The following is a 26,868-nucleotide window of genomic DNA, read 5'->3' on the forward strand; positions in this document are numbered from 1 at the left end:
TTAAATCTGACCAAACAAGAATCTAATAGGCATCCCGGGTATGACATTTTTTAAAAAAAAATGTTTTAAATTATAATATAATAAATAATTATAAATAATTATAGCAAGTAATAATATAATTAAAATAAAAATTATTCAATAATGTAATCAACTCAAAATCACTGAAATTTGCTCAGTTGCAGAATTGTCGCTGTCATTATTTTTTTTTTTTTTATGACGAATTTCCCCACAAATCGCTATCGCACATTTCTGCAAGTGATTATAATTTATTATCGCTGTTTTCTAGCTGATCTAAAACCATTTTTGACATAAAGGGACACTTTTGGACAATCTACAGTTTTCAGGCAGAAAGAACATTTTTTATTATATAAAAGTACATGTAGGGCACTGGGCAGACCACTAGGGACAAGGGGGGGTGTATTTTTTACATACAGTACTGTAATCTATAAGATTACAGTATACTGTATGTAAAGTGTTTGTTTACTTTTTTGAATTTGGCGCCGTTCTCCGCTCCCGTGCGTCGTAACGTCGCAGGGAACGGAGATCGGCGGCACACGGAGACTGTGAATCGAGCGAGGAGGTCCCGCTCGCTCACACAGCGGGGTGGCATCGCTGGATCCAGGGACAAGGTGAGTAACTTGCCTGTGGATCCAGCGAGAAGGTAAGCCGCGCCGCTGCACACTCTGCACGTCCACCCCGAGCGTGACTCGGGGTTACCGATCCTAGCATAAAAAATCAACCCCGAGTCACGCTCGGGTTTACCGCCAGGGAGGTTAAGGGTCTGTTCACACCAGCAGCTGCTAGTGTGCAGCAGGATGACAGTCAGGGTGCCGATTCAACGATAGCGAAGCATTACACTCATAGGTGTGCGCAGCCTATTGCATTAGGGTGTGCACCCTAAAGCTCAAACGCATGTATGTGTGTCTACATACATATGATCTGGCACACCGATCTCTCTGCTGGCACAGAGAAGAGCATAAACACTAATCATAATCGTATGGCAGAGCCGGCAAGAGGGAGATCTTTACCATCTTCCTGCTGGCAAGGGGTGATTAGGGTGTGTCTAGGCACATCCGGCACACGCTGTGCACACACCCATGATTGCACTGTTTGCTTTTTTTTTTAAAATAAACTTTATTGAAATATCACACCGTTATATTTTATCAGGTTTTACTGGCCACAGCGCAGTGCAAGGTGATTGTGGATTGCCTTGCACTGCACTGTGGGCCAGATCCACATACATTTGCATCAGCGCAGCGTATCAGAGATACACTACGCCGCCGTACCTTACCTGGCATATATTCTAATCCTCAGCGAGTTCGCGCCTTAAGTTACGGCGGCGTAGTGTATTTCTGGCGGCGGATTTCTTATTGGGCGGGTTGGGGGCGGGTTTCATTTAAATAAAGCGCGTCCCCACGCCGATTGAACTGCGCATGCTCCATTTTGAAATTTCCCGTCGTACTTTGCGCAAAATGACGTCGCAACAACGTCATTTTTTTAACTTAGACGTGAGTTACGTCCATCCCTATTCACGGACGACTTACGCAAAAAAAAAAAAAATTAGACGCGGGAACGACGGCCATACTTAACATGGCAAGTCTATCTATACGCCGCAAAATACCAGCTTTAACTATACGCCGGAAAAAGCCGACTACAGACGACGTTAGAAAATGCGACGGCCGCGCGTACGTTCGTGGATCGTCGTAAATCGCTAATTTGCATACCCGAAGCGGAAAACGACGCAAACTCCACCCAGCGGGTGCCGAAGTATTGCATCTAAGATCCGAAGGCATACTAAGCCGTACGCCTGTCGGATCTTACACAAAAGCCGTCGTATCTTGGTTTGAGGATTCAAACTAAAGATACGACGCGGGAAATTTGAAAGTACGCCGGCGTATCAGTAGATACGCCGGTGTACTTTCGTCTGTGGATCTGGCCCTGTGTTTATAAAAATAGTGCTGCATGCTGTACTTTCTTTCAGCATTGTGGTGGTGTGACCTGGCCAGGTAGGCGATAACGCATTTAGGATAGCGGCTTAACACAGTCCTACTACATAGTCCAATGAATAAGCAGGTGACACAGGAAACTACAAGACAGTGGGGTCACCTTGATTCCTGTTCAGTGCAGCAGAGCTACGAGGACCACAAGAGCAACTGAACAGAATTGCAAATATTCTGGAGAAAAAAAAAAACACTTTACATGAATTTAGCTGAACGGCGCTGAGCTACGGGTAGAAATGCAGATCGTAAAACACAACATATTTACAGTAATCTGTCTAATTAGCTCGCTGTATACATACAATTATCTTTTTTTTTTCCTTTGGCTGATTCTTTCAAATCCACTGAACCTTTTTTTTTTCAAGGAAAAAAATGTTTCCTGATTTATACAGCGGCCATACCCTATTAGCAGGGAGGAATTTGCATTATTTATGAGTTCAGACAAATCGCTTTATGTCTGTTGCCGGCAGCAGCGAGGAATTCATTTTGCAGCATTATCTGCAGGGGGGGGATCTGCTCCCTGGTTTGATCTGTCATGTGAGAAGTCGCTATCATGTACTTTGCTGCAAATCGTTTGTAACACAAATAGCAATGTAAACAGAATTAAAGCAAATTGGGACAATCTAGCGTTCGCAACGACTAATGATGTCAGCGCTGCTACTGCAATGATTGCTTCCAGACCGCGCGCTGCTGCCGCTTTAATAACCGTCTGCTGACCGGCTTCAAGATGATTCGCTGTATATCTTTTATTATATGTCAGGCCATGTAAGCCTGCTTGAATCAGTGATGTTTCTTTTCATGGACATCCTGGGGGCAATAGATGGGAAGTGGGACCATAACTCATTGACAGTTTATGTCTGTTCCTGACACCCTGCAGTCATTTCCCAGAATGCCCCAGGCCTCAAGATGGCCAAACTACAGACTTGTATAAACCTTGTATAGCAGCTAAGAATTTAATTTCAAGTAAAATATTGTTAAAGCGGAGGTTCACCTGCAATTTTTTTTAAAAGCCAGCAGCTACAAATACAGCAGCTGCTGACTTAAAAAAATTAACACTTACCTGTACAGCGCATCTCTCGGCTTCCCCCGCCGCCATCCTCTGTAAGGGAATCGGGAAGTGAATCGCTGCGGCTTCACTGCCCGGTTCCCTACTGCGCATGCGCGAGTCGCGCTGTGCAGTTCCACTGGTTCCCGTTGCGTTCTGGGAGCCGAGTGTTTCCCAGAACACAACTTTGGTGACGTGGAGGGGCTGGACTCCCGTGGGAGTCTATACCCAGAAGTGGTGCAAATACCTGTTTTATACAGGTATTTTCACCCCCTCCCCCTGAAAGGTGTCAAATGTGACGACATCGCCCGATACTGTTTAATAGAGCTGGAGTAATTGGACTGTTGTTTGTGTGGCTGGCAGCCACTGCGCTACATAGGGAAAATTGTTATCATTTTTTTTAAAACTGCTTTGCGGTGCCTGCAGCTGCCGCTGCCGAGTCTCTCAGTCTCTCACTCTCTCTCGCTCTCATCACCAGGGCCGGACTGGCCCAGCCCGGTAGGCTGCCTGTCCTGAGGCTGCTTTGAGCTGTAGCTGACTGCAGCGCTCCCCCTCTCCTGCGTGTATGATACCAGGCATCTCTCGCTGTGTGTGAGAGCTGGGTCTGTGTTCGGCTGTGCTGCCTGTGCTAGACCTGCTTGTGTGATAGTAGATGGAGATGTAACACTGATTGAATCAGTGTTTTGTCTATCACACAAGCCTGTCTAGGGGAGGACCTTGCTAGAGCACACTGCCCTGCCGAACACATACCTACAGCTCCTGTTTGTTCCATGACACACGTCGGGAGAGGAGATACCTGCTGTGTGTGATCGAGGCAATGCCATGGTGAGTGCCATGCACAGTGGGGCTTCATTCATATACAAAAGTGGGGCTGCAATCATATACAAAGTGGGGCTGCATTCATATACAAAGTGGGGCTGCATTCATATACAAAGTGGGACTGCATTCATATACAAAAGTGGGACTGCATTAATATACAAAAGTGGAACTGAATTTATATACAAAAGTGGGACTGCATTTATATACAAAAGGGGGGCTGCATTAATATACAAAAGTGGGGCTGCATTAATATACAAAAGTGGGGCTGCATTAATATACAATTGGGGCTGCATTCATATACAAAGTGGGGCTGCATTCATATACAAAAGTGGGACTGCATTCATAGACAAAAGTGGGACTGCATTCATAGACACAAGTGGGACTGCATTCATATACAAAAGTGGGACTGCATCAATATACAAAAGTGGGGCTGCATTTATATACAAAAGTGGGGCTGCATTTATATACAAAAGTGGGGCTGCATTTATATATATACAGCGGGGCTGCATTCATATACAAAAGTGGGACTGCATTAACCACTTAAGCCCCGGACCAATATGCAGCCTAAAGACCCAAGGTGTTTTTACAGTTCGGGACTGCGTCGCTTTAACAGACAATTGCGCGGTCGTGCGACGTGGCTCCCAAACAAAATTGGCGTCCTTTTTTCCCCACAAATAGAGCTTTCTTTTGGTGGTATTTGATCACATCTGCGGTTTTTAGTTTTTGCGCTATAAACAAAAATAGAGACAATTTTGAAAAAAATTCAATATTTTTTACTTTTTGCTATAATAAATATCCCCCAAAAACATATATAAAAACATTTTTTCCCCTCAGTTTAGGCCGATACGTATTCTTCGACCTATTTTTAGTAGAAAAAATCGCAATAAGCGTTTATCGATTGGTTTGTGCAAAATTTATAGCGTTTACAAAATAGGGGATAGTTTTATTGCATTTTTATAAAAAAAAAATTTTTACTACTAATGGCGGCGATCAGCGATTTTTTTCGTGACTGCGACATTATGGCGGACACTTCGGACAATTTTAACACATTTTTGGGACCATTGTCATTTTCACAGCAAAAAATGCATTTAAATTGCATTCTTTATTGTGAAAATGACAGTTGCAGTTTGGGAGTTTACCACAGGTGGCGCTGTAGGAGTTAGGGTTCACCTAGTGTGTGTTTACAACTGTAGGGGGGTGTGGCTGTAGGACTGACATCATCGATTGTGTCTCCCCTATAAAGGGGATGCGCCGCCATAGTGAAGCACGGGGAAGCCGTGTTTACATACGGCTCTCCCCATTCTTCAGCTCCGGGGAGCGATCGCGACGGAGCGGCTATAAACAAATAGCCGCGCCGTGGTCCCGGATCGCTCCCCGAGCGAACCCAACCGCCGCATGTAGCGGGGGGGGTCCCGATCGGACCCCCCACCCGCTAATAGGCAAGGACGTACATTAACGCCCATGTGCCTGTACGTGCCATATTGTGGACGTACATTTACATGCGGAGGTCGGGAAGTGGTTAATATACAAAAGTGGGACTGAATTTATATACAAAAGTGGGGCTGCATTCATATACAAAAGTGGGGCTGCATTCATATACAAAAGTGGGACTGCATTCATACACAAAAGTGGGACTGCATTTATATACAAAAGTGGGACTGAATTTATATACAAAAGTGGGACTGAATTTATATACAAAAGTGGGACTGCATTTATATACAAAAGTGGGGCTGCATTAATATACAAAAGCGGGGCTGCATTAATAAACAAAAGTGGGGCTGCATTCATATACAAAAGTGGGGCTGCATTTGTATACAAAACTGGGACTGCATTTATATACAAAAGTGGGGCTGCATTCATATACAAAAGTGGGGCTGCATTTATATACAAAAGTGGGACTGCGTTTATATACAAAAGTGGGGCTGCATTTATATACAAAAGTGGGGCTGCATTTATATACAAAAGTGGGACTGCGTTTATATACAAAAGTGGGACTGCATTTATATACAAAAGTGGGACTGCATTTATATACAAAAGTGGGGCTGCATTTATATACAAAAGTGGGACTGCGTTTATATACAAAAGTGGGACTGCATTTATATACAAAAGTGGGACTGCATTTATATACAAAAGTGGGACGGATTTCTGTCTCATGGTGTGTACAACCATCAGACAGAAATCTCCGGGCGGACATGTCCGCTGAAAACGGTCCGGCGGACCGTTTTCAGCGAACAGTCCGCCCGTCTGTACGAGGCCTTATACGCCTGCAAATACGGTACATTTAAAACATTTTTATGGAAATTCCTTTTGGAAAAAGCTTCTGAATGGCAAAGGAATCGGGAACGGGGTCTATAGGAATGACGGTGAAAAGCAGTGGCTGTATTTTTCCAAATCACAAGCTTATTTATACTGAAATTTCCTGATTTTCTCATGGCATCCAAGCATTCAAAATTGTTTATTATTTAAACCCAGATGCCCATTAATCGTATCCTTTCTAATGACTGCATCATATCAACCACCCCGGGGGCAGCCGGCGGAGTGCGCTGCAGACACTGACCTGAGCACTGCCATGTTTGTCTCAGTGATTAGGACTCGGGATCCTGTAAACATGTTCTCTGCTCAGTCTCCAGTAATGAACACATTCATTTACAGCCTTAATTGTGGTCTTATGAGAAAAAACATCTGTAATTGTCTCTTCACCACCATCATGACCACAAGATTTCCTGCTGTGTGTTCAGCATACCACTGCTTTGTTGGGGGCTTTGAAGTTTTATTAATGCCGATCAAATATTTGGTCCAAAACAAAGCTGTGAACAAAAGAGTCCTAAAGTGGTAATGTCAGCCATACCGTGTTCACATATAGTGCGGCGACCGGGGATTTTTCACACTGGAAGAATGCCAGTCACCATTAGGACTCACAGAAAACAATTGTTTTCTATGTGCCCCCATTGCTAGGCAATTGACATGTGCAATTCGTTTAGTTCTGAATTTGTTTTTTTAAAGAATTTCAACAAATTTGTTAATTCCAAATGAACAAAAAGTCATTTATCAAATTTCCCCGAATATTTGTAAATTCGAAATTTTGTAAATTTGAAAATTCATAAATTCGAAAATTCATAAAGTTGAACTTTCGGAAATTTGTAAATTCTAAAACTCGTAAATTGAAAAATTCGCAATTCGAAAATCTAAAAATTCAAAAATCTGAAATAATAACTACCGTATTTATCGCGGTATAACGCGCTCTCCCGTGGAAAATCCTGTGAAAAAAAGTTTTTTTGCTACTTACAGTTTTGGTGTCTTGCGCGGCGTGCGGCTTCGGGTGTCCTCTTCGGCGGGTCCGGCGTCCTTCTGCGGCTTCAGGTGTCTTTCTGCGGCGGGTCCGGTGTCCTCTTCGGCAGGTCCGGTATCCTCTTCGGCGGGTCCGGCGTCCTTCTGCGGCGTCCTCGCGGCGTCCTCGCTCGTTTCCCGCGCCGAGTTTTGAATACTGCGCCGACATATACCGAGCGCAGTACACTCGGGTATAGTCGTACAGGACGTCAGCGCGGGTAGCCGAGCATTGCCGACAATACATGAGTGTACTGCGCTCTGACACTCGTGTATTGTCGGCAATGCTCGGCTACCCGCCCTGACGTCCTGTACGTCCAGGACGTGAGCGCGGAAGTTGCCGAGACTGCCCGACTATACCCGAGTGTACTGCGCTCAGTATATGTCGGCACAGTATTTAAAACTTGGCGTGGGAAGGCGGGTATTGGCGTATACCGCGCACCCACGATTTTGCCCTGATTTTCAGGGCAAAAAGGTGCGCGGTATACGCCGATAAATACGGTAACTATTAAATTATAGGTATTGCAATTTCCTTTCAAATTTGGCTGTTAGTGAACGTAACAAATACGAATTAATCTGAAGTTACGAATTATCCGAAATAACGAATGCTGTATCTAAACGAATGGAACGTGACAAATTAATAATAATAAAAACTTTTTGTTATTATTCCTAATTTGTTCTTAACCACTTAAGGACCGCCTAATGCCGATATACGTTGGCAGAGTGGCACGGCTGGGCACAATAACGTACCTGTACGTGATTGTATAATGCCCAGCCGTGGGTCGAAGCTCCGTTACCACGGCCGCGGGACTCACGGACCTGATTGCCGCTGGAGTCCCGCGATCGGTCCCCGGAGCTGAAGAACGGGGAGAGCTGTGTGTAAACACAGCTTCCTCGTTCTTCACTGTGGCGGCGTCATCGATCGTGTGTTCCCTTATATAGGGAATCACAATCGATGACATCACACCTACAGCCACACCCCCTACAGTTAGAAACACAGATGAGGTCACACATAACCCCATCAGTGCCCCCTTGTGGTTAACTCCCAAACTGCAACTGTAATTTTTACAGTAAACAATGCATTTTAACCACTTAAGGACCGCCTCCTGCACATATACTTCGGCAGAATGGCACAGCTGGGCACATGCACGTACAGGTACGTGCTGTGCTATTGTCCAGCCGTGGGTCCGCCCGGGACCCGGTCAGAAGCTCCGTGACCGTGGGACCCGCGGACCCGATCGCCGCTGGAGTCCAGCGATCGGTCCCCGGAGCTGCAGAACGGGGACAGCTGTGTGTAAACACAGCTTCCCCGTTCTTCACTGTGGCGGCTGCATCGATCGAGTCATCCCTTTTATAGGGGGACACAATCGATGATGTCACACCTACAGCCACACCCCCCTACACTTGTAAACACAGTTCAGGTCACACATAACCCCATCTGCGCCCCCTGTGGTTAACTCCCAAACTGCAATTGTCATTTTCACAATAAACATTGCATTTTAAATGCATTTTTTGCCGAAAATTGTCCGAAGTGTCCGCCATAATGTCGCAGTCACGAAAAAAATCGCTGATCGCCGCCATTAGTAGTAAAGAAAAAAATAATTAATAAAAATGCAATAAAACTATCCGCTATTTTGTAAACGCTATAAATTTTGAGCAAACCAACCGATAAACGCTTATTGCGATTTTTTTTTACCAAAAATATGTAGAAGAATACGTATCGGCCTAAACTGAGGAATTTTATTTTATATATATATATATATATTTTTTTTTTTTTTTTGGGGGGGGGGGGGGGATATTTATTATAGCAAAAAGTAAAAAATATTGATTTTTTTTCAAAATTGTCGCTCTATTTTTGTTTATAGCGCAAAAAATAAAAACCGCAGAGATGATCAAATACCACCAAAAGAAAGCTCTATTTGTGGGAAAAAAAGGACGCCAATTTTGTTTGGGAGCCACGTCGCACAACTGCGCAATTGTCAGTTAAAAAGACGCAGTGCCGAATCGCAAAAAGGGGCCTGGTCCTTTAGCTGCATTTTGGTCCGGGTCTTAAGTGGTTAAAGGGGTTGTAAAGGAAAAAATTTTTTTCCCTAAATAGCTTCCTTTACCTTAGTGCAGTCCTCCTTCACTTACCTCATCCTTCCATTTTGCTTTTAAATGTCCTTATTTCTTCGGAGAAATGCTCACTTCTTGTTCTTCTCTCTGTAACTACACATCATAGTGTGGAGAAAGCCTCTTGAGGGGGGAGGGGGCGAGCAGGAGTGTCAGGACGCCCACTAACACACAGCTCCTTTCTCTATCTACAAAGTAGAGAGCGTCCTGACTTGCCTGCTTGCCCCCTCAAAAGGCTTTCTTCACACCAGGGAGAAAGCCTCGCATTACTGTGTGGAGTTACAGACAGAAGAACAGGAAGTGAGGATTTCTCAGAAGAAATAAGGACATTTAAAAGCAAAATGGAAGGATTGAGGTAAGTGAAGGAGGACTGCACTAAGGTAAAGGAAGCTATTTAGGGGGGGAAAAAAAATCCTTTACAACCCCTTTAATTTGATCCGTTCCATTTGTTTATTTCGGACGTTCGTAACTTTGGATAATTTGTATGCGCTCCCTTCGCTAACATTAAATTCCAATACCTATAATTTAATACAGTGGAACCTCGGATTACGAGCATAATCCGTTCCAGGAGAATGCTCGTAATCCAAAGGTCCCGCATATCAAAGCGAGTTTTCCCATTGAAGTCAATGGAAACGAAAATAATTTGTTCCGCATTGACTTCAATGGCATGCAATACCGCATACGGCCAGAGGTGGGGGGCGCCGGAGAGCTCGGCTGACCTTGGCAAACCTCGAAAAGACTTGTTCGTATTTTTGTATTTTCTAATCTTCTAATTTACAATTTTTTTTTTATTTTTGAATTTACGAATTTACAAATTTTACAAATTGCGATCATAACGGATGACCCGAAAAACTAAAACTAAAACAAAAAACATTTTTTGGCGGTGCACAATGGCTAGTCCAAAATAAAATTCAAATATTTCTCATTTTCTATTCAACCAGCTCTTTTCAATAAAGTTGTCTACCACTGTCTATTTCCCTGTGTCATAGGATTTCAAGGCTGTCACCATATTTAGGTAGATGCTGTACCCACATACTTATTGTGGGATGATGTGGGAAGTTGTTATTTATTTTCAAAGGATCAGATCTCTATGGTCCTTTCATCTTCCTTTAGAAATCTCAGATACAAATGTTTTGCGTAGCAGTTCAAATATACAATGTACATAGCCAATAAAAAAATGCCACTACAAAGTCCAGGTCAAACCTAGTTGTAACCAAGTCATACCTTTATTTAACCACTTCAGCCCCGGAAGGTGCATTTGGGTGAGTTTCACGTCCAGAGCATTTTTTCTCCGACAAATAGAGCTTTCTTTTGGTGGTATTTAATCACCACTGGCCCAGATTCAGTAAGAATCTGCGCCTTTCTTACGCAGGCACAGGGCAGCGTTTTTGCCCTGCGCCCGCGCAAATTTTCTGCGCTGCCCGCGATTCACGGAACAGAAGCTCCGTAAATTGCGGGGGCGCTGTGTTAACTTGCCCGGCGTAAGGGCACCTAATGTAAATGATCCCGCCGGAGGCGGGAATCATTTAAATTAGGCGCGCTCCCACGCCAAGCGCATGCTCCGTCGGGAAACTTTCCCGACGTGCATTGCGGCAAATGACGTCGTAAGGACATCATTTGCTTCAAAGTGAACGTGAATGGCGTCCAGCGCCATTCACGATCACTTACGCAAACACGTAAAATTTGAACGTCGCGACGCGGGAACGTGGCCATCCTATAGCATTGGCTGCGCCTGCTATTCGGATGTTGAAACGTTACGCGAAACCCGACGTACGCAAATTACGTAGAATTAGCGTACGCAGGGCCCGCGCAAGTTTGTGAATCGGGTGTTAGTATGCAATTTGCATACTATACACAGATCACAATGGAGCGCGCCCCTAGCGGTCTTCGCTAGGAATGCAGCCTAAAATCTGCGTGGCATAAGAGCCTTATGCCGCGCAGATTTTAGGCTGCAGTCGGCGTACCGATGTTCCTGAATCAGGAGCATTCGCTACGCCGGAGCAAGTAAGCAATTGCGCCGTGTAACCTATGGTTACACGGGCGCAATTGCTTCTTGAATCTGGCCCACTGTTTTTTTTTTTTTTGCGCTATAAACAAAAAAAATGGATAAAAAAACGAATTTATTTATCAGTTTAGGCTGATATATATTCTTCTACCTGCTTTTGGTTAAAAGAAAATCGCAGTGGGCGTATATCGATTGGTTGCGCAAAAGTTATCATGTCTACAAACTATGGGATCGATTTAGGGACTTTTATTTATTTTTAATAGTTTTTACTGGTAATGGCAGCGATCTGTGATTTTTAGTGGGACTGCGACATTGCGGCGGACAAATCTGAGCCCAAATTACACTTTTTAGGGACCAGTGACATTATTACATAGACGAGTGCAATAAAAATGCACTGATCAATGTAAAAATGACACCAACAAAGGAAGGGGTTAACACTAGGGGCGATCAAGGGGTTAAAGTAGATGTAAACCCACTCTCATCCTTTCTAAACTACTGCCAAAGGGGTTATCTATAAGGATATACCGTATTTATCAGGGTATTGCGCGCTCCGGCGTATAGTGCGCACCCCTAAAGTGGACCCGCATTCCTGTGGAAAAAAGATTTTTGTACTTACAGTTTTGGTGTCTTGCGCGGCGTCCATCGGCGGCCTCGTCGGGTCCGGCATCCGTCTGCGGCTTCGGGTGTCCTCTTCATCGGGTCCGGCATCCTCCCCGCTCGATCCCCGCTTTCCCGTGCCGAGTTTGAATACTGCGCCGGCATATACCGAGCGCAGTAGACTCGTGTATAGTCGGGCAGGCTTGGCTACTCTCGCGCTCACGTCCTGTACGTCCAGGACGTGAGCGCGAGAGGAGCCGAGCCTGCCCGACTATACACGAGTGTACTGCGCTCGGTATATGCCGGCGCAGTATTCAAACTCGGCGCGGGAAAGCGGGTATCGGCGTATATCGCGCACCTACGATTTTGCCCTTCAGGGCAAAAAAGTGCGCGGTATACGCCGATAAATACGGTACTTGCCTCCTGCATGTATCCTTTTCTGTCAAATGTCTCCCCTCTGTCTGTTATGAGACCCGAAAAAACTGCAGATTCTGTGGGTGGGTCTGTTGTCCGGAGCTCGGTGGGTGGAGTCGCGATGTCAGTAGACTCCCCGCCCACCTCTACACTCCCCTTGTCAACATGCATTTTCTCCTGTGTATTTCTTACACTGAACTTCTGCTATGATTACTAACAACCGGTCAAAACCCAGAAAAGTCAACACATGATTTCAGCATGCCCAATCATGCTGAGGTGTGGCGCAGCCAATCCTGGGAGAGCTGGAGAAGAAAGGAGGAGTTGGATCTGAAGTACACAGAATGTCTCTCTCAGGCTCCTACATGAGATATGTAAATCACCTGTCACTCACAGCAAGGGAGAAGAACTGACTCCTATTTCTCTGTGTCAGTTTTATCTCACTGAAAAAAAGGTAAGAGGATTGCACAGAGCTGGATTAACTCTTTGTAGCAAGACTAGGTATACTGTCCTCATACACGTTAGCACGGTGTGTAATCTGACATGTAGCTAAACCGATCCCGTATTCAAGAAGAGAAGAAATTGTACTGCTTTAACTTCCTCTTTTATTGATAGTAGAATGACAGGAAAGCGGTGAAACTACAGAATAAAACAGTAGCATTTAGAACATATCTATGGTACATGGCCTAAGACACAGAATATATCTGCAATGCATGCAGCACATGGCAATACGAATAATAGCAACTAGCTATGAGAGACTAGTAACACATTTAGGCTAAGATAAATGTCACAAGATAGTGACCTTACCGACTATGCTTGAAAACAGGCTCAATAACTGGCTGATGAGGTAGGAACCAAGGGATGAGGATTAGGCTCCTGAGACAAGATGGTGACTGCATGCTGTATAAGACAGGACTGAGGAGAAGAAGCAGGAAGTTCCCACAATACCTCTGGTGGCTCCCACAATACATTGCAAAAACGAGACTAAATGCAATTCTGAACTGGTCAGTAGATGGTGCTGTTGCCACACAATAATAAAGTAAATGAATTATAAGACAGGTAAAAAGAATGCAATGTCAACTAATAACATACAAACAACTGGACCTGTATCTAGGGACAGAACACTCCCCGCTTGACGTCAACCGACGTCATTATTGTATTCGTTGGGTGTAAACAGTAGAACGAGTTCTCTTACTGGTCTGAGAAACAATTTGGTTTCTCCCTGTCTGCGTATTTTCAGTTCTACTTTACGTGTAATTCCGTCCTTACTTGGGAATGTCTTAGTCACAAGACCTAACGGCCACTCGTTTCTTCGTGACTGGCAGTCTTTCATTAGGACTACATCGCCGGGCTGGAGGTTAGGCTTGCTGGTTTGCCACTTTCTCCTTGGTTGCAGAGTGGGAATGTATTGCTTTTTCCACTTATCCCAGAACGAGTTTGAGAGACTCTGTACTTGTCTCCATCGATTTCTGTAAAGATCTTTGGAATTAAATTCTCCAGGAGGAGCACAAATTTGTTCAGTCTTTTGTGTAAGCAGTGTGGCAGGTGTAAGAACTGTTGGGTCATCAGGATCGCTAGAAATCGAAGTTAGCGGTCTAGCATTTATGATAGCCGATACTTCCGCCATGAAGGTAGTCAGGCTTTCATGAGTCAACTTTGAAGATCCTTCTTGTAAGAAGATTGAGTCAAGGATTCTCCGTGCGATGCCTATCATCCTCTCCCAAGCACCTCCCATGTGTGAAGAGTGTGGTGGGTTGAAGGTCCAAGTGCAGCCTCGCTCACTGAGGTATCTTTCTATGTTGTTGACATCTAAGTTGGAAGAGAGTTGTAGTTCTCTCGCTGCTCCGACGAAGTTTGTGCCTCGGTCAGAACGAATGTGTTTGACAGGTCCCCTGATGGCGATGAAACGTCGGAAAGCATTAATGAAACAGGGAGTATCCATTGATTCAATTACTTCAATATGGACAGCTCTGATGGACAGACAGGTGAACATAATCGCCCAACGTTTTCCATGCGCACGGCCTCCTCTGGTTTGACGGACAACAACAGGCCAAGGACCAAACACGTCTAAGCCAACATTAGTGAAGGGTGGATCCGTACTTAGTCGGTCATACGGGAGGTTTGCCATCTTCGGTGGTTGCGACATACCACGAAGTTTCCGACAGGTAACACATTTAAATATGAATCTGCATACACATCTTTTAGCTCCAACAATCCACAGTCCAGCCACTCTTAGAGCTCCTTCTGTGAACAGCCGACCTTGGTGCTTTGTCTGTTCATGGTGGTGTTGCACGAGCAGAGTGGCTATATGATGCTGTCCAGGAACTATCACAGGGTGTTTCTCTTTTAGGTCCACATTGGCTTCCCTAAGACGTCCACCTACTCTCAAGAGCCCATTTTCGTCAATCACTGGGTCAAGTTTCCTTAAAACACTTCCTTTGGGCACGGATCTTTGGCTGACTATACAGTCGATTTCCGTTGCATAGGTTTCACGCTGTACAGCTCGGATGATTACATTCCTTGATCGCTCTAGCTCAAGAGCTGTGTAGACACGTTTACAATGATGCCAGCCTCTACAGGTATTTTTATCTGCCGATGAGGTCGCTTTGTACGACCGAACAATATGAGTCAGACAAGTGATGGCATGGACAAGAGATATCCAAGTAGAAAACCTATTGAATCTGTGGGATTTCAGGTCGTGGTCCAAAGTCTCTGTATGTAGCGCAGACACCTGAGGACGTATCTCAACATCGGTATGCGGGTCTACTAGTTCAAACATGGCAGTTTCTGTTGTGTTGGGCATCGGCTTATACAAAAAGGTGGGGCCTGTAAACCAAATTGTATCCTTGAGATGGTCAGCAGCGACGGATCTAGTTGCTAGGTCCGCAGGGTTGAGATGTGTAGGTACATGTTTCCATTGTTCAGGAGAGGTAGATCTTCTGATCCTTAGAACTCTGTTGTTGACGTAGACATAGAAGCGTCTAGCTTCATTACAGATATATCCCAGTACTATCTTGCTATCTGTATAGAACTCTGAGTCTTTAATCTCTAGGTCCATTTCTACAACGATGAGTTCGGCCAACTCCACCGCTAACACAGCGGCACATAGTTCCAGGCGTGGTATGGTGTGTTCCTGGAGTGGCGTTAGTTTCGCTTTACTCATGACGAATCCTACATGACAATGTCCGCTGGTATCTATTGTCTTCAAGTAAGCTACAGCTGCAATTGCTTTGATTGAAGCATCGCAGAAAACACACAGTTTTTGAGTCTTAACCTTGGTAGTTGGTACAGAAACATATGGACGAGCTATGTGAAGATTGGATAAGGCTGTAAGGGAATTCTTCCAGGCCATCCACGTGGTTCTTTCCTTCATGGGAAGAGGAGTATCCCAGTTCGACCCTTCTCTGGTGAAGTCTCTTAACATAGCTTTACCTTCGATGAGTATAGGAGCTGCAAATCCTAGTGGGTCATATAAACTGCTTATGGCTGACAGTACTCCTCTGCGAGTAAAGGGTTTTTTCTTCTCTGTTAACCTGGAAAGTGAAGGTATCAGCTTTTATATCCCAGAGTAGGCCAAGGCTCCGTTGCATCGGAGGCGAGTCAAAGCCTAGATCTAAGTCCTTCAAGTCTTCACAATGGTCTTGAGAAGGAAAGGCTTCCATCAATTTCTGGCTGTTAGAAGCGATCTTGTGTAGCCTCAGGTTAGACAGAGAGAACATCTCTTGGGTTCTTTTGAGGAGACTGATTGCAGTCTCATCTGAGGGCATTGATTTCAGACAGTCATCCACATAGAAGTCTTTCTCTACAAAGAGTCTGACATCCGCTCCATACTTTTCTTCTGCCTTCTGAGCTGCGCGTCTCAATCCATAGATGGCGACTGCAGGAGAAGGACTATTGCCGAAGATGTGAACTTTCATACGATACTCTGTAACATCTTTAGAGGGATCGTTGTCCTTGAACCATAGGAATCTCAAGAAATTTCTATGTTCTTTCTTAACTAGGAAGCAATGGAACATCTGTTGGATATCAGCTGTGAATGCAATGGAGTCTCTGCGAAAACGGAGAAGCACTCCTATGAGCTTGTTGTTTAGATCTGGGCCTGACAGCAAAACGTTGTTCAATGATACACCTTCATACTTGGCGCTTGAGTCAAACACCACTCTGATCTGACCTGGCTTCTTCGGGTGATACACCCCAAACATGGGCAGGTACCAGCGTTCTTCCGATTCTTGAAGTAAATGTGCTAGTTCTGCATGACCATTCCGGAATATCTTTTCCATGAAGGTAAAGAAGTGATCTCTCATCTCAGGTTTGTTTCTCAGGTTGTGCCTGAGAGAGACAAATCGTTTGAAAACTTGCTCTCTATTATTGGGTAAGGGCTGTCTTTGAGGCTTAAAGGGTAGAGGTGCAACCCAGCTTCTTGCTTCGTCCTGCACCATACCGTGCTCCATTATATCTAGGAACAGTCTATCTTCGGATGACATCGCCATACGATTGTCCTCTTTAGTCTTGCGGAAGACTGTGGATCCTAGGTGGTCTTGATTGACATCCCAGATGAAGTCATCGTAGGCAGGACCTGCAAGAGCACCTAATGATGAAGTGCTTTGAGGCAGTTCCTTAATGAAAAGGTGATTTTCACATGGTTGTAGGAGAGATGGGCGTCCATTCTCAAGTGTACTGGTAAGCATGCTGTTGACAGTTGTTGGTCTGTGTACACCTCCCAAACATACTTCTCCTACAATGACCCATCCTAGGTCGAGCCTCTGGGCGTATGGAGCATTGTGAGATCCATTGATCTGCTGTCTAACTTTGTGGACCTGTAAGATATCCCTCCCGAGGAGTAGGACTATCTGAGCTTCGGGATCAAGGTTCGGGATCAGGTGTCTTATACGCTTCAGGTGAGGGTGATGCTCTGCTACTTCTGGCGTGGGTATCTCAGACCTGTTGTCAGGAATCTGGTTACATTCTAGGATAATTGGTAAAGGCAGACGCACTTGACCATCACTGGATTCAATTATGTAGCCGCTTGCCCTCCTTCCGGCTGTTTCCACAGTACCAGCACAAGTTCTTAGAGAGTAGGGGGCACCGGGTCCTCTGATGTGGAAGCTATCAAAGAAGGCAGACTTCGCTAACGACTTGTTACTTTGATCGTCTAGAATTGCGTACACTTTGATGGCTTTGTCTCGGTTGTCTTCTGGGTAAACCCTCACTAGGGAGATTTTAGAGCAGGATCTGCCTCCTCTGAGGTCTCTGCAAACCTCTGTACATTTAGAAGTAACTGCCAAAGTGTCAGTATTCTCTTCTTTTCGCTCCCCGCTTTGCTCTTGGGTTTGGGGTGAAGCCCACGGTGGTGGCCCAGGGTGTAGAGCTGTGTTATGATCTGTGCTGTCACATTCTGCACACTTTGCACTAACCTCACAGTCCCTGGCGAAGTGCGAAGTTGAAGAGCAGCATTTAAAGCAGATGTTGTTCTCCTTGAGGAAGGTCTTGCGGTCTTCCAATGACTTTCCTCTGAAGGTTCTGCACTTAAGTAGGGAATGAGGCTTCCTGTGTAAGGGACACTGACTGCTCGGGTCCTTGGGTTTGTCTCCTCTTTGATAAGAGCTGAACCTTTTATGGACTGAACCTGTGGAAGAAACGTTAGTTTTGTGGACCTCTATCATAGCTCTACGTGGTTTACTGACTGAAGGGGTGGCACATGACATCATGAAATCAAAGCTAGGATCATTCCTAATTTTTGCTTGTTCAGAGACAAAATCTACAAACACATTAAATGGAGGAAATGGTACATTATAAGTCTGTTTATACCGAGAACCATGCATGACCCACTTCTCCTGCAGGTTGAATGGGAGCTTCTGGACTATGGGATTCACCCCTCTAGCAGTGTCAAGGAATGCCAATCCTACCAGATCCCCTTCTGCCTTTGCTACACTCAGCTCCATTAGTAAGTCACTTAAATCTCTAAGCTTTGAATAGACTTTGTTTGCTATTTTGGGAAAGTCCTCAATTCTCTTGAATAAGGCATTTTCTATAACCTCTGCTGCGCCATACATCTCATCAAGTCTATCCCATACCCTTTGTAGACCAACATCTGGATAATTTACATTGATGTCTCTAATCCTTTTAGCGTGTTCGGCAGACTCATTTCCCAGATAACTCACCAAGACATCCAGTTCCTGACTATATGACAGATTTAAGTCTCTCATGGTATTTTGGAAGGAAGCTCGCCAAGCTCTATAATTCTCAGCGCGGTCGGTGAACTTTACAAGTCCCTTGATGACAAGCTCATGTTGAGCAAGGAACCTTGCAATGTCCATAGTGGCTTGATTAGCGCTGGGACCGGCTGGTGTTGTGTTGTCAGAGTGAATGTGTGGTGCACGGCCATACCTGTTGGAAGTCTCTGGTTTAACCGGATCTGTGTAATAACGTTCTGAAGCGAAAGGCATCTTTCTTAGCAGGGGCCGATTTCTGATTCTCTGTTCTGGAGAGACTTCGATGTAGCTGGTTTCACTCTGATGAGTATTCTCTAGTTTGGTGCAAGGAGACTGATAGTCGACTTTCTGATGATCCGGATAAGCATGTTGGCTTGGCTCGTCAACAGACTGCTTTGTATTAAGCTGTGGAGCTGGGTTGTCATCTGGCTTGGAATGCTGATAGACGTATTGTGAAGTTCGCTGTTGTGGATCTTGGGATTCAAGTCCTGGATGGACGATGCTGCGATGACTCTTGGTTTCCTGAAGTTCCGTGGCTTCCAGAAATTCTGCTTCTGCGATGGCGGCTGCTGTTTCTTTATCTGCAGCGAGTTTTTCTAGAGTAACTTCAAGTTGCGCTTTCTCCATATCCAGAGAAGCTTTCTCCATCTTTAACTGCATCTCTTGTTCTGTGAAGCTGGATTTTGCCTTTGCAGCTTCTGCCTTTGCACGGGCAATGGCGGCGGCTTCTCTGATTGATGTCCTGCTAGAGCCACTTATCTGAGACCTTGTCTTGAGTGAAGATGCCCGACTACTAGACATGTTGCGACTGTTAGGAGACCGCTGCGACATCCGTATGCAGGCTCTGCGTGGATAATGGTGGGCTCCGTGTTGTGACTGTTAGGAGACTGCTGCGATATCCGTATGTAGGCCCTGCGTGGATAATGGCAGGCTCCGTATAGTCTAATCATCTGAGCTTATTCTCAGCAGTCGTTTCACTATACTGTCCTCATACACGTTAGCACGGTGTGTAATCTGACATGTAGCTAAACCGATCCCGTATTCAAGAAGAGAAGAAATTGTACTGCTTTAACTTCCTCTTTTATTGATAGTAGAATGACAGGAAAGCGGTGAAACTACAGAATAAAACAGTAGCATTTAGAACATATCTATGGTACATGGCCTAAGACACAGAATATATCTGCAATGCATGCAGCACATGGCAATACGAATAATAGCAACTAGCTATGAGAGACTAGTAACACATTTAGGCTAAGATAAATGTCACAAGATAGTGACCTTACCGACTATGCTTGAAAACAGGCTCAATAACTGGCTGATGAGGTAGGAACCAAGGGATGAGGATTAGGCTCCTGAGACAAGATGGTGACTGCATGCTGTATAAGACAGGACTGAGGAGAAGAAGCAGGAAGTTCCCACAATACCTCTGGTGGCTCCCACAATACATTGCAAAAACGAGACTAAATGCAATTCTGAACTGGTCAGTAGATGGTGCTGTTGCCACACAATAATAAAGTAAATGAATTATAAGACAGGTAAAAAGAATGCAATGTCAACTAATAACATACAAACAACTGGACCTGTATCTAGGGACAGAACACTAGGCACAGATGACATGAAATCCTATACTGTACAAGGTGTAAGCCTTAATTTAAAAAGTTTTTTTTTCGGGTTTACATTCACTTTAAGTGTGTTCCCTCAGCGTGTTCTAACTCTAGGGGGGGTGGGCTTACTGAAACATGACTGAGATCCCTGTTCCCGATTACTGGGGACAGTAGATCTCTGTCATATCATTAGGCAGAATGGGGAAATGCCTTGTTTACATAGGCAGTTCCCATTATGCCTCTCCTCACCGCGATCGCGGGGCGCTGGCGGACATCGAGTCCGCAGGACCCGCAGGCATGTGGCGGGCACACGCCTGCTTTCCTGCTTTTACGGACTGACGTACAGGTACGCACATCAGAGCCAATCTGCCAACGTATATCGGCGTGAGCCACTTGTCAAGTGGTTAAAAGTTAATCTGCACTTTATGCCTAGTAGGCAAAGTAGCAGGTTCACATTACTGAAGGTAGTCTAAGGAACTGAGGTAGAAGGAAAGTTCTAAAGAAGCTGGGGTTGTAGCTTATGCAGGGCTATGGACCCCACGAGTGACAACTCTGATTGGACCAGCGCTGTCACATGGAGCCATTCACATGATTCTCCATATCTGGAAGTACCTGATATCTTTTGTAGCTCCTGGCACTGAATGGAGCCACAGTGGAGCAAGTAAAAGGTAAGTATATGCTGCTTGGGGTTGGGGGGACTGAGTGTATATGATCAAAATGTAAAATGATATATTCATTTTCACATTACATTTCAGTTATTTCTAGCCTATTCCTATTAATCTAAATGATCTTGAAGATTGTAAACTTACTTTGTGAAGATCCCCACACATTTCCTTCCTTGAATTCTGTGACACGTAGTCACTATGCCCTGTGAGTAGGAATTGTGGTGTCACACATTTCACAGAGCCTGCCTTCTGAACTACAGAGGTGCTGAGAGGAGGAGATTCAGGAGGTGAAGTCAGTGCAGGCAGCAAGGTACCATGGGATATGTAGTCCTTAGAAATTGAGTAGAAGCTGCAAAGCATGGAGGGAATCCAGAAAGTTGCAGACAGGCAGCACTCACAACATGAAAGGAGATTTTTCAAGTAAGCTTATATTGGATTATCAAATATAACTATTGTATTGTTATTATAGTGCTATTGTTATAAAATAAAAGTGTACGCTGTGACCATAGATCTCCTTTAACTACTTCCCATTCAGCTATAGCGCGGTCGGCCAGTTCTGGGAGGGCATTATATGACATCCTCCCGTGATCGTGGCTGCCGCGTACCCGCAGCTGCACCGGGGCTGCGCGCTCTGCGATTTCTATATCCTTAGGACACAGCTGATCACAGATCAGGGTAAAGAGCCAATCACAGTGGCTCTTTACCACGTGATCAGCTGTATCCAATCATAGCTGATCACAATGTAAACACAAGCCAGTTATCGGCATTCCTTTCCTCACGCTGACAGCAGGAGGAGAAGAAAGGTGGTAACTGGCTTGTGTGAAAAGGACATCTACACTTATAATCTGGGCACTGATTATCAGTGCAGCCCCAACAGTACCCACCAGTGCTGCCTATCAGTGCCCACCAGTGCTACCAATCAGTGCAAATCAATGCTGCCTATCAATGCCCATCAATGCTGTCAATCAGTTCCCATCAGTACCTTCTCATCAGTGTCACCTATCAGTGCTGTATATCAGTGCCGCCTATTAGTGCCCAGCAGTGCTGCCTATCAGTGCCCATCAGTGCCACCTATCAGTGCCGCCCATTAGTGATTCCTATCATTGCCCATCAGTGGCACCTATCAGTGCCCATCAGTGCCCATTAGTGGCACCTATCAGTGCCCATTAGTGGCACCTATCAGTGCCCATCAGTGCCGCCTATCAGTGCCCATCAGTGGCACCTATCAGTGCCCATCAGTGCTGCCTATCAGTGCCCATCAGTGGCACCTATCAGTGCAGCCTCATCAGTGCCGCCTTATCAGTGCCACCTAGCAGTGCCCATCAGTGGCACCTATCAGTGCAGCCTCATCAGTGCCGCCAATCAGTGGCACCTATCAGTGCCGATAAGTGCCGCCTATCAGTGCCCATCAGTGGCACCTATCAGTGCCGCCTTATCAGTGCCCACCAGTGCGTCCTCATCAGCAAACATCAGTGAAGGAAAAAAATTACCTGTTTGCAAAGGGTTATAACAAACAATGGAATACTTTTTTTTTTCCTTAAAATTTTTTGTTGTGTTTTCGTAAATTTAGCAAAAACAAAACAAAACAAAAAAAACAATGGTGATTAAATACCACCAAAAGAAAGCTCTATTTGTGTGAAAAAGAAATGATAAAAATGTCACATGGGTACAGTGTTGCACGACCGGGCAATTGTCATTTAAAGTGTGAGAGCGCTGAAAATTGGCCTGTGCAGGAAGGGGGTAAAAGAGCCCAGTAGGCAAGTTGTTAAAGCACTGCTGTTGATTTTTCTGTGAATGGACAGAATGAACACAGTAGCGCATCTGTCAATAAAGTGAAGGATAAAGATGTATTTCATACATCCCTCTGACCTGAGTCACCCTCAGAAGCACAGCCCTGAGAATAGAAAGCATAGCTATGGGACATTACAAATGGAAGAAATATTGGCTGATCTGAGGAGGTAGCCGGCTTGTCACAGTCCACTGGAATTTATGGGCTTCACTCGTAAAACTCAGCGCATTTTACTGAAGTGAATTTAAGGAATTGCCTGACTCATTAACACGTTACTGACTAGCACAAGCCACCGTTCCATGCAGGAGGCTTCTCACGAGGGCAGACAAAGTGCATTCAGAGAGTATACAGAATTTATAATGAAAGCTTGACTTTTCCTAGCCCAGAAAATTGTACCCCATAGATGCCTAATCACGTTATCCCAAATCTTCTGTTGTACTTGTACTTAATCTGCCATGACCAGGGATTTTTTTCAGAAGAAACCCAGAGGAATGCACTTCTGGCATGCAGTACCGCATGTACAGTACACTATATTACCAAAAGTGTTGGGACGCTTGCCTTTACACGCACATGAACTTTAATGGCGTCTCAGTCTTAGTCTGTAGGGTTCAATATTGAGTTGGCCCACCCCTTGCAGCTATAACAGCTTCAACTCTTCTGGGAAGGCTGTCCACAAGGTTTAGGAGTGTGTCTATGGGAATGTTTGACCATTTTTCCAGAAGCACATTTGTGAGGTCAGGCACTTAGGATGGACGAGAAGGTCTGGCTCACAGTCTCTGCTCTAATTTATCCCAAAGGTGTTCTATCGGGTTGAGGTCAGGACTGTGCAGGCCAGTCAAGTTCCTCCACCCCAAACTTGCTCATCCATGCCTTTATGGTGGGCACTTTTCTTTCTAAATCCCACGATAACTCGCGGTAGACCTCCGCAATGTCTCCTGAGAACAATGACAAAAGCTCTTAGGAGACATTGCGGCATCGAGGAAGTAACATAAAGGATTACTAAGGTTCGCCTGCCCCTGACAGTGACTCGAGCAGGGCATCGCCGATTAGTGAAGGATTGGCTAGAGCGGCTCAGCTGCTCTCGGCTGCTCTAGTCCTGCAAGGGGAACTGCGTTCCTGCTGTGAAAAATGTGCAGGGAGCCCTGCCCTCCAGGCTTACTTCTCCCTACAGTCCTCCAGACTGTCTCTCTCACCATCCCACCCGGCTGACTCTTAGGAGATCTCAAAAACGTGATGACCTTCTCCTACTGTCCTCTCACCTTACCCCCATGCATCCAGGAAGGTCTTCCTCTATGTGTTTTGGCAGGATTCTTCTAATACCTGAGCCCCAGCCTGGGGTCACCCCTTCCCCAGACTACGGGACACCCTCAAGGGCCACCAACAGCCTCCTCAGCACTCCATCTCCATCTTCCATCTAACTGCCCCCTCCTGGCAGGACTCATGCCTATTTATGAGGTGCCTGCCCCCTGTCAGCCCTTTACTGGGGATTAACAGAGGCTCTCATAAATATTCCTAGCAGCTCCTCCTAACCTCCACCCACTATGTCTAGAACATTCTCCAATGTCCCAGAGAACAGGAGGAGGCACCAGAGAAGCTGCTAGGATGAGTCACCCAGCCCTGAGTCACTGATCCCTGACCCAGATTCCCAGCTCAGGCTTATTTTTACCTACAGTACACTAATAAACTTACATTAACATCTAGCACACACTAGAGAGTGCTACAGTTATTATTTTTAAAATCCTTAACTTCTCTTTTAAACATTTTTTGGTTTGTGGTACTCAGATACAATTTATTTCCTCTTTAAGAGAGTGAGGAGAGCTATAAACCCCTAATGACTATTATAAAGTGAATCTGTTGCTTTGCAACGTATGAACAAAAGACTCATTGGTCCGGATTCAGAAAGAGATACGACGGCGTATCTCCTGATACGCCGTCGTATCTCTGAGTTCCGCCGGTCGTATCTATGCGACTGATTCAGTTACGCATAGATATCCCTAAGATCCGCCAGGTGTAAGTGTCTTACACCGTCGGATCTTAGGCTGCAATTCCAGGCTGGCCGCTAGGTGGCGCTTCCATATTTTTACGCGAGGAATATGCAAATGAGGATTTACGCCGATTCAGAAACGAACGACCGCCCGGTGCTTTTTTTTTATGTTGTTTGCGTTCGGCTTTTTCCGGCATATAGGTACCCCTGCTATATGAGGGCTAGCTAATGTTAAATATGGCCGTCGTTCCCGCGCCGAGTTTTGAAATTTTACATCGTTTGCGTAAGTCGTTCGCGAATATGGCTGGATGTAATTTACGTTCACGTCGAAAGCAATGATGTCCTTGCGACGTCATTTAGAGCAATGCACACTGGGATATTTTACAGACGGCGCATGCGCCGTTCAAATAAAATGTAAAAAACGCGGGGTCAACACAAGTTGAGATAAAACACGCCCCCTACATCCCCATTAGAATTACGTGGCCTTACACCGCAACACATATGTTACGCCGCCGTAACAAAGGCCGCAAGTTATTTCTGAATAAAGAACTTGCGCCAAAGTTAGAGCAGTGTAACGTATCAGAGATACGTTACGCCGGCCGGACAGATACGCCATTGTATCTGAATCCGGCCCATTGACTTTAAAATCACATTGGAATTGTGTAGTAAAAATCCAGGCGTTGTGGCTCATCCCTCAATAGAGAAAAGTTGCATTTCACTTTCTTGTGAAAAAAAAGGAGTGATTTTCTTCTAGTCAATATTTCTGTACATGTCACAATGAATTCTTTATCCTTTGTATCTGTACCGGCATTCCGTTTGTGTAAACCTAGGCTTCAAAGACGACTTATAAAGTTACATTATTCCGACTTGCTTGACGGGTGCCCCAGACGGAGAGCTAGCACATATTTTTACATTAAAAAGAACAAAAAAGGTATGTCTGTGGGGCGCAAGTATGAAAAAAATAAATCTAGATTTCAAACGTAGCATCATAAATCACTGGCGCTGGCTTCCAGTCACCTCCAGCCAGACGTGTCCAGAGCGTTTTATTCCGCGGTGACTAACGTGTTGCAAGAAGCTGCCAGGAGGGATAAGATTGCTGGTCGCACGCCGCGGGGCGCACACAGCTGGTTCACAGTACACATGTCCCCAGGATTGGGCAAGTCTTGCAGGCTGGAAAAATAAAATCCAGGCCCAGAAAGGCACTATTAGAAAATTCCTCCTCCTTCTAATATATAGGACTGAATGGAAAGACCACTGCTGAACCTTCTCTGAAATCGAATGGATTTCTTTTTTTGGAGCTGCATTTGGGTGGGGAACTCGTGGGCGTTATTTTGTGTGTTTTTCTTTGTTGTTGTATAATGAAAAATTATTAAAAATCTATAGGGTAGATCCACAGACGAAGTACGCCGGCGTATCTACTGATACGCCGGTGTACTTTCAAATTTCCCGCGTCGTATCGTTGTTTTGAATCCTCAAAACAAGATACGACGGCATCTGGGTTAGATCCGACAGGAGTACGTCTTCGGTTCTAAGATGCAATTCTTCGGCGTCCGCTGGGTGGCGTTCATGTCCGCGTCGGGTATGCAAATTAGCGATTTACGACGATCCACGAACGTACGCGCGGCCGTCGCATTTTCTAACGCCGTCTGTAGTCGGCTTTTTCCGGCGTATAGTTAAAGCTGGTATTTTGCGCCGTATAGCTAGACTTGCCATGTTAAGTATGGCCGTCGTTCCCGCGTCGAAATTTAAATTTTTTTTTTTTTGCGTAAGTCGTCCGTGAATAGGGATGGACGTAACTCACGTATAAGTTAAAAAAATTACGTCCTAGCGACGTCATTTAGCGCAATGCACGTCGGGAAATTTCGGGACGACGCACGCGCAGTTCATTCAGCGCGGGGACGCGCTTCATTTAAATGGAACCCGCCCCCAACCCGCCCAATTTGAACTCCGCCGCCAGAAATACACTACACCGCCGTAACTTACGGAGCGAACTCGCTAAGGATTCGAATATACGCCAGGTAAGGTACGGCGGCGTAGTGTATCTCTGATACGCTGCGCCGATGTAAATGTATGTGAATCTGGCCCTGTATATATATTTTTATCCTTCTTGTATCTCAGTGCTGCTGAGTAGACATGTGTCATTTAGTTTTGATTTGTTATTTCAATACATTTATTTTGTTTAATTAATTTTTGGAATTAGTTTCATTTATTTGAGTTGGAATCGATTTGAATTCGGAAAATTCTATTAATTGTATTTAAATTTGAATCAAGTTCCAGTCGAAATTCAATATATTCTATTCCAAA

The 26,868-nt window shown here is 45.1% G+C and overlaps 1 protein-coding gene across 2 annotated transcripts; it reads right to left on the bottom strand.

The window, feature by feature from the left end:
- Positions 1 to 12,817: 12,817 nt before the first annotated feature.
- Positions 12,818 to 14,700, bottom strand: LOC120937947. Of its 2 annotated transcripts, none has more exons than XM_040351514.1 (2): positions 13,900 to 14,700; positions 12,818 to 13,835 (listed from the first exon to the last, which is right to left on the bottom strand). In XM_040351514.1, exons 1-2 carry the CDS (start codon positions 14,454 to 14,456, stop codon positions 13,649 to 13,651), a joined length of 744 nt encoding a protein of 247 aa, XP_040207448.1. In that variant the 5' UTR covers positions 14,457 to 14,700; the 3' UTR covers positions 12,818 to 13,648. The 2 variants fall into 2 exon arrangements, with proteins under 2 accessions (XP_040207448.1, XP_040207447.1); XM_040351513.1 differs by having other exon boundaries at positions 12,818 to 12,949; positions 13,118 to 14,700.
- Between the last annotated feature and the right edge of the window lie 12,168 nt (positions 14,701 to 26,868).

This window comes from Rana temporaria, chromosome 4 (assembly GCF_905171775.1).
Source record: "Rana temporaria chromosome 4, aRanTem1.1, whole genome shotgun sequence".
NCBI classification, from domain to species: Eukaryota; Metazoa; Chordata; class Amphibia; order Anura; family Ranidae; genus Rana; species Rana temporaria.

Bases quoted from the DNA above. Each gene is read 5' to 3' on its own strand.
- LOC120937947 (XM_040351513.1), bottom strand. From the start codon at position 14,456: ATGTCGCAACCACCGAAGATGGCAAACCTCCCGTATGACCGACTAAGT.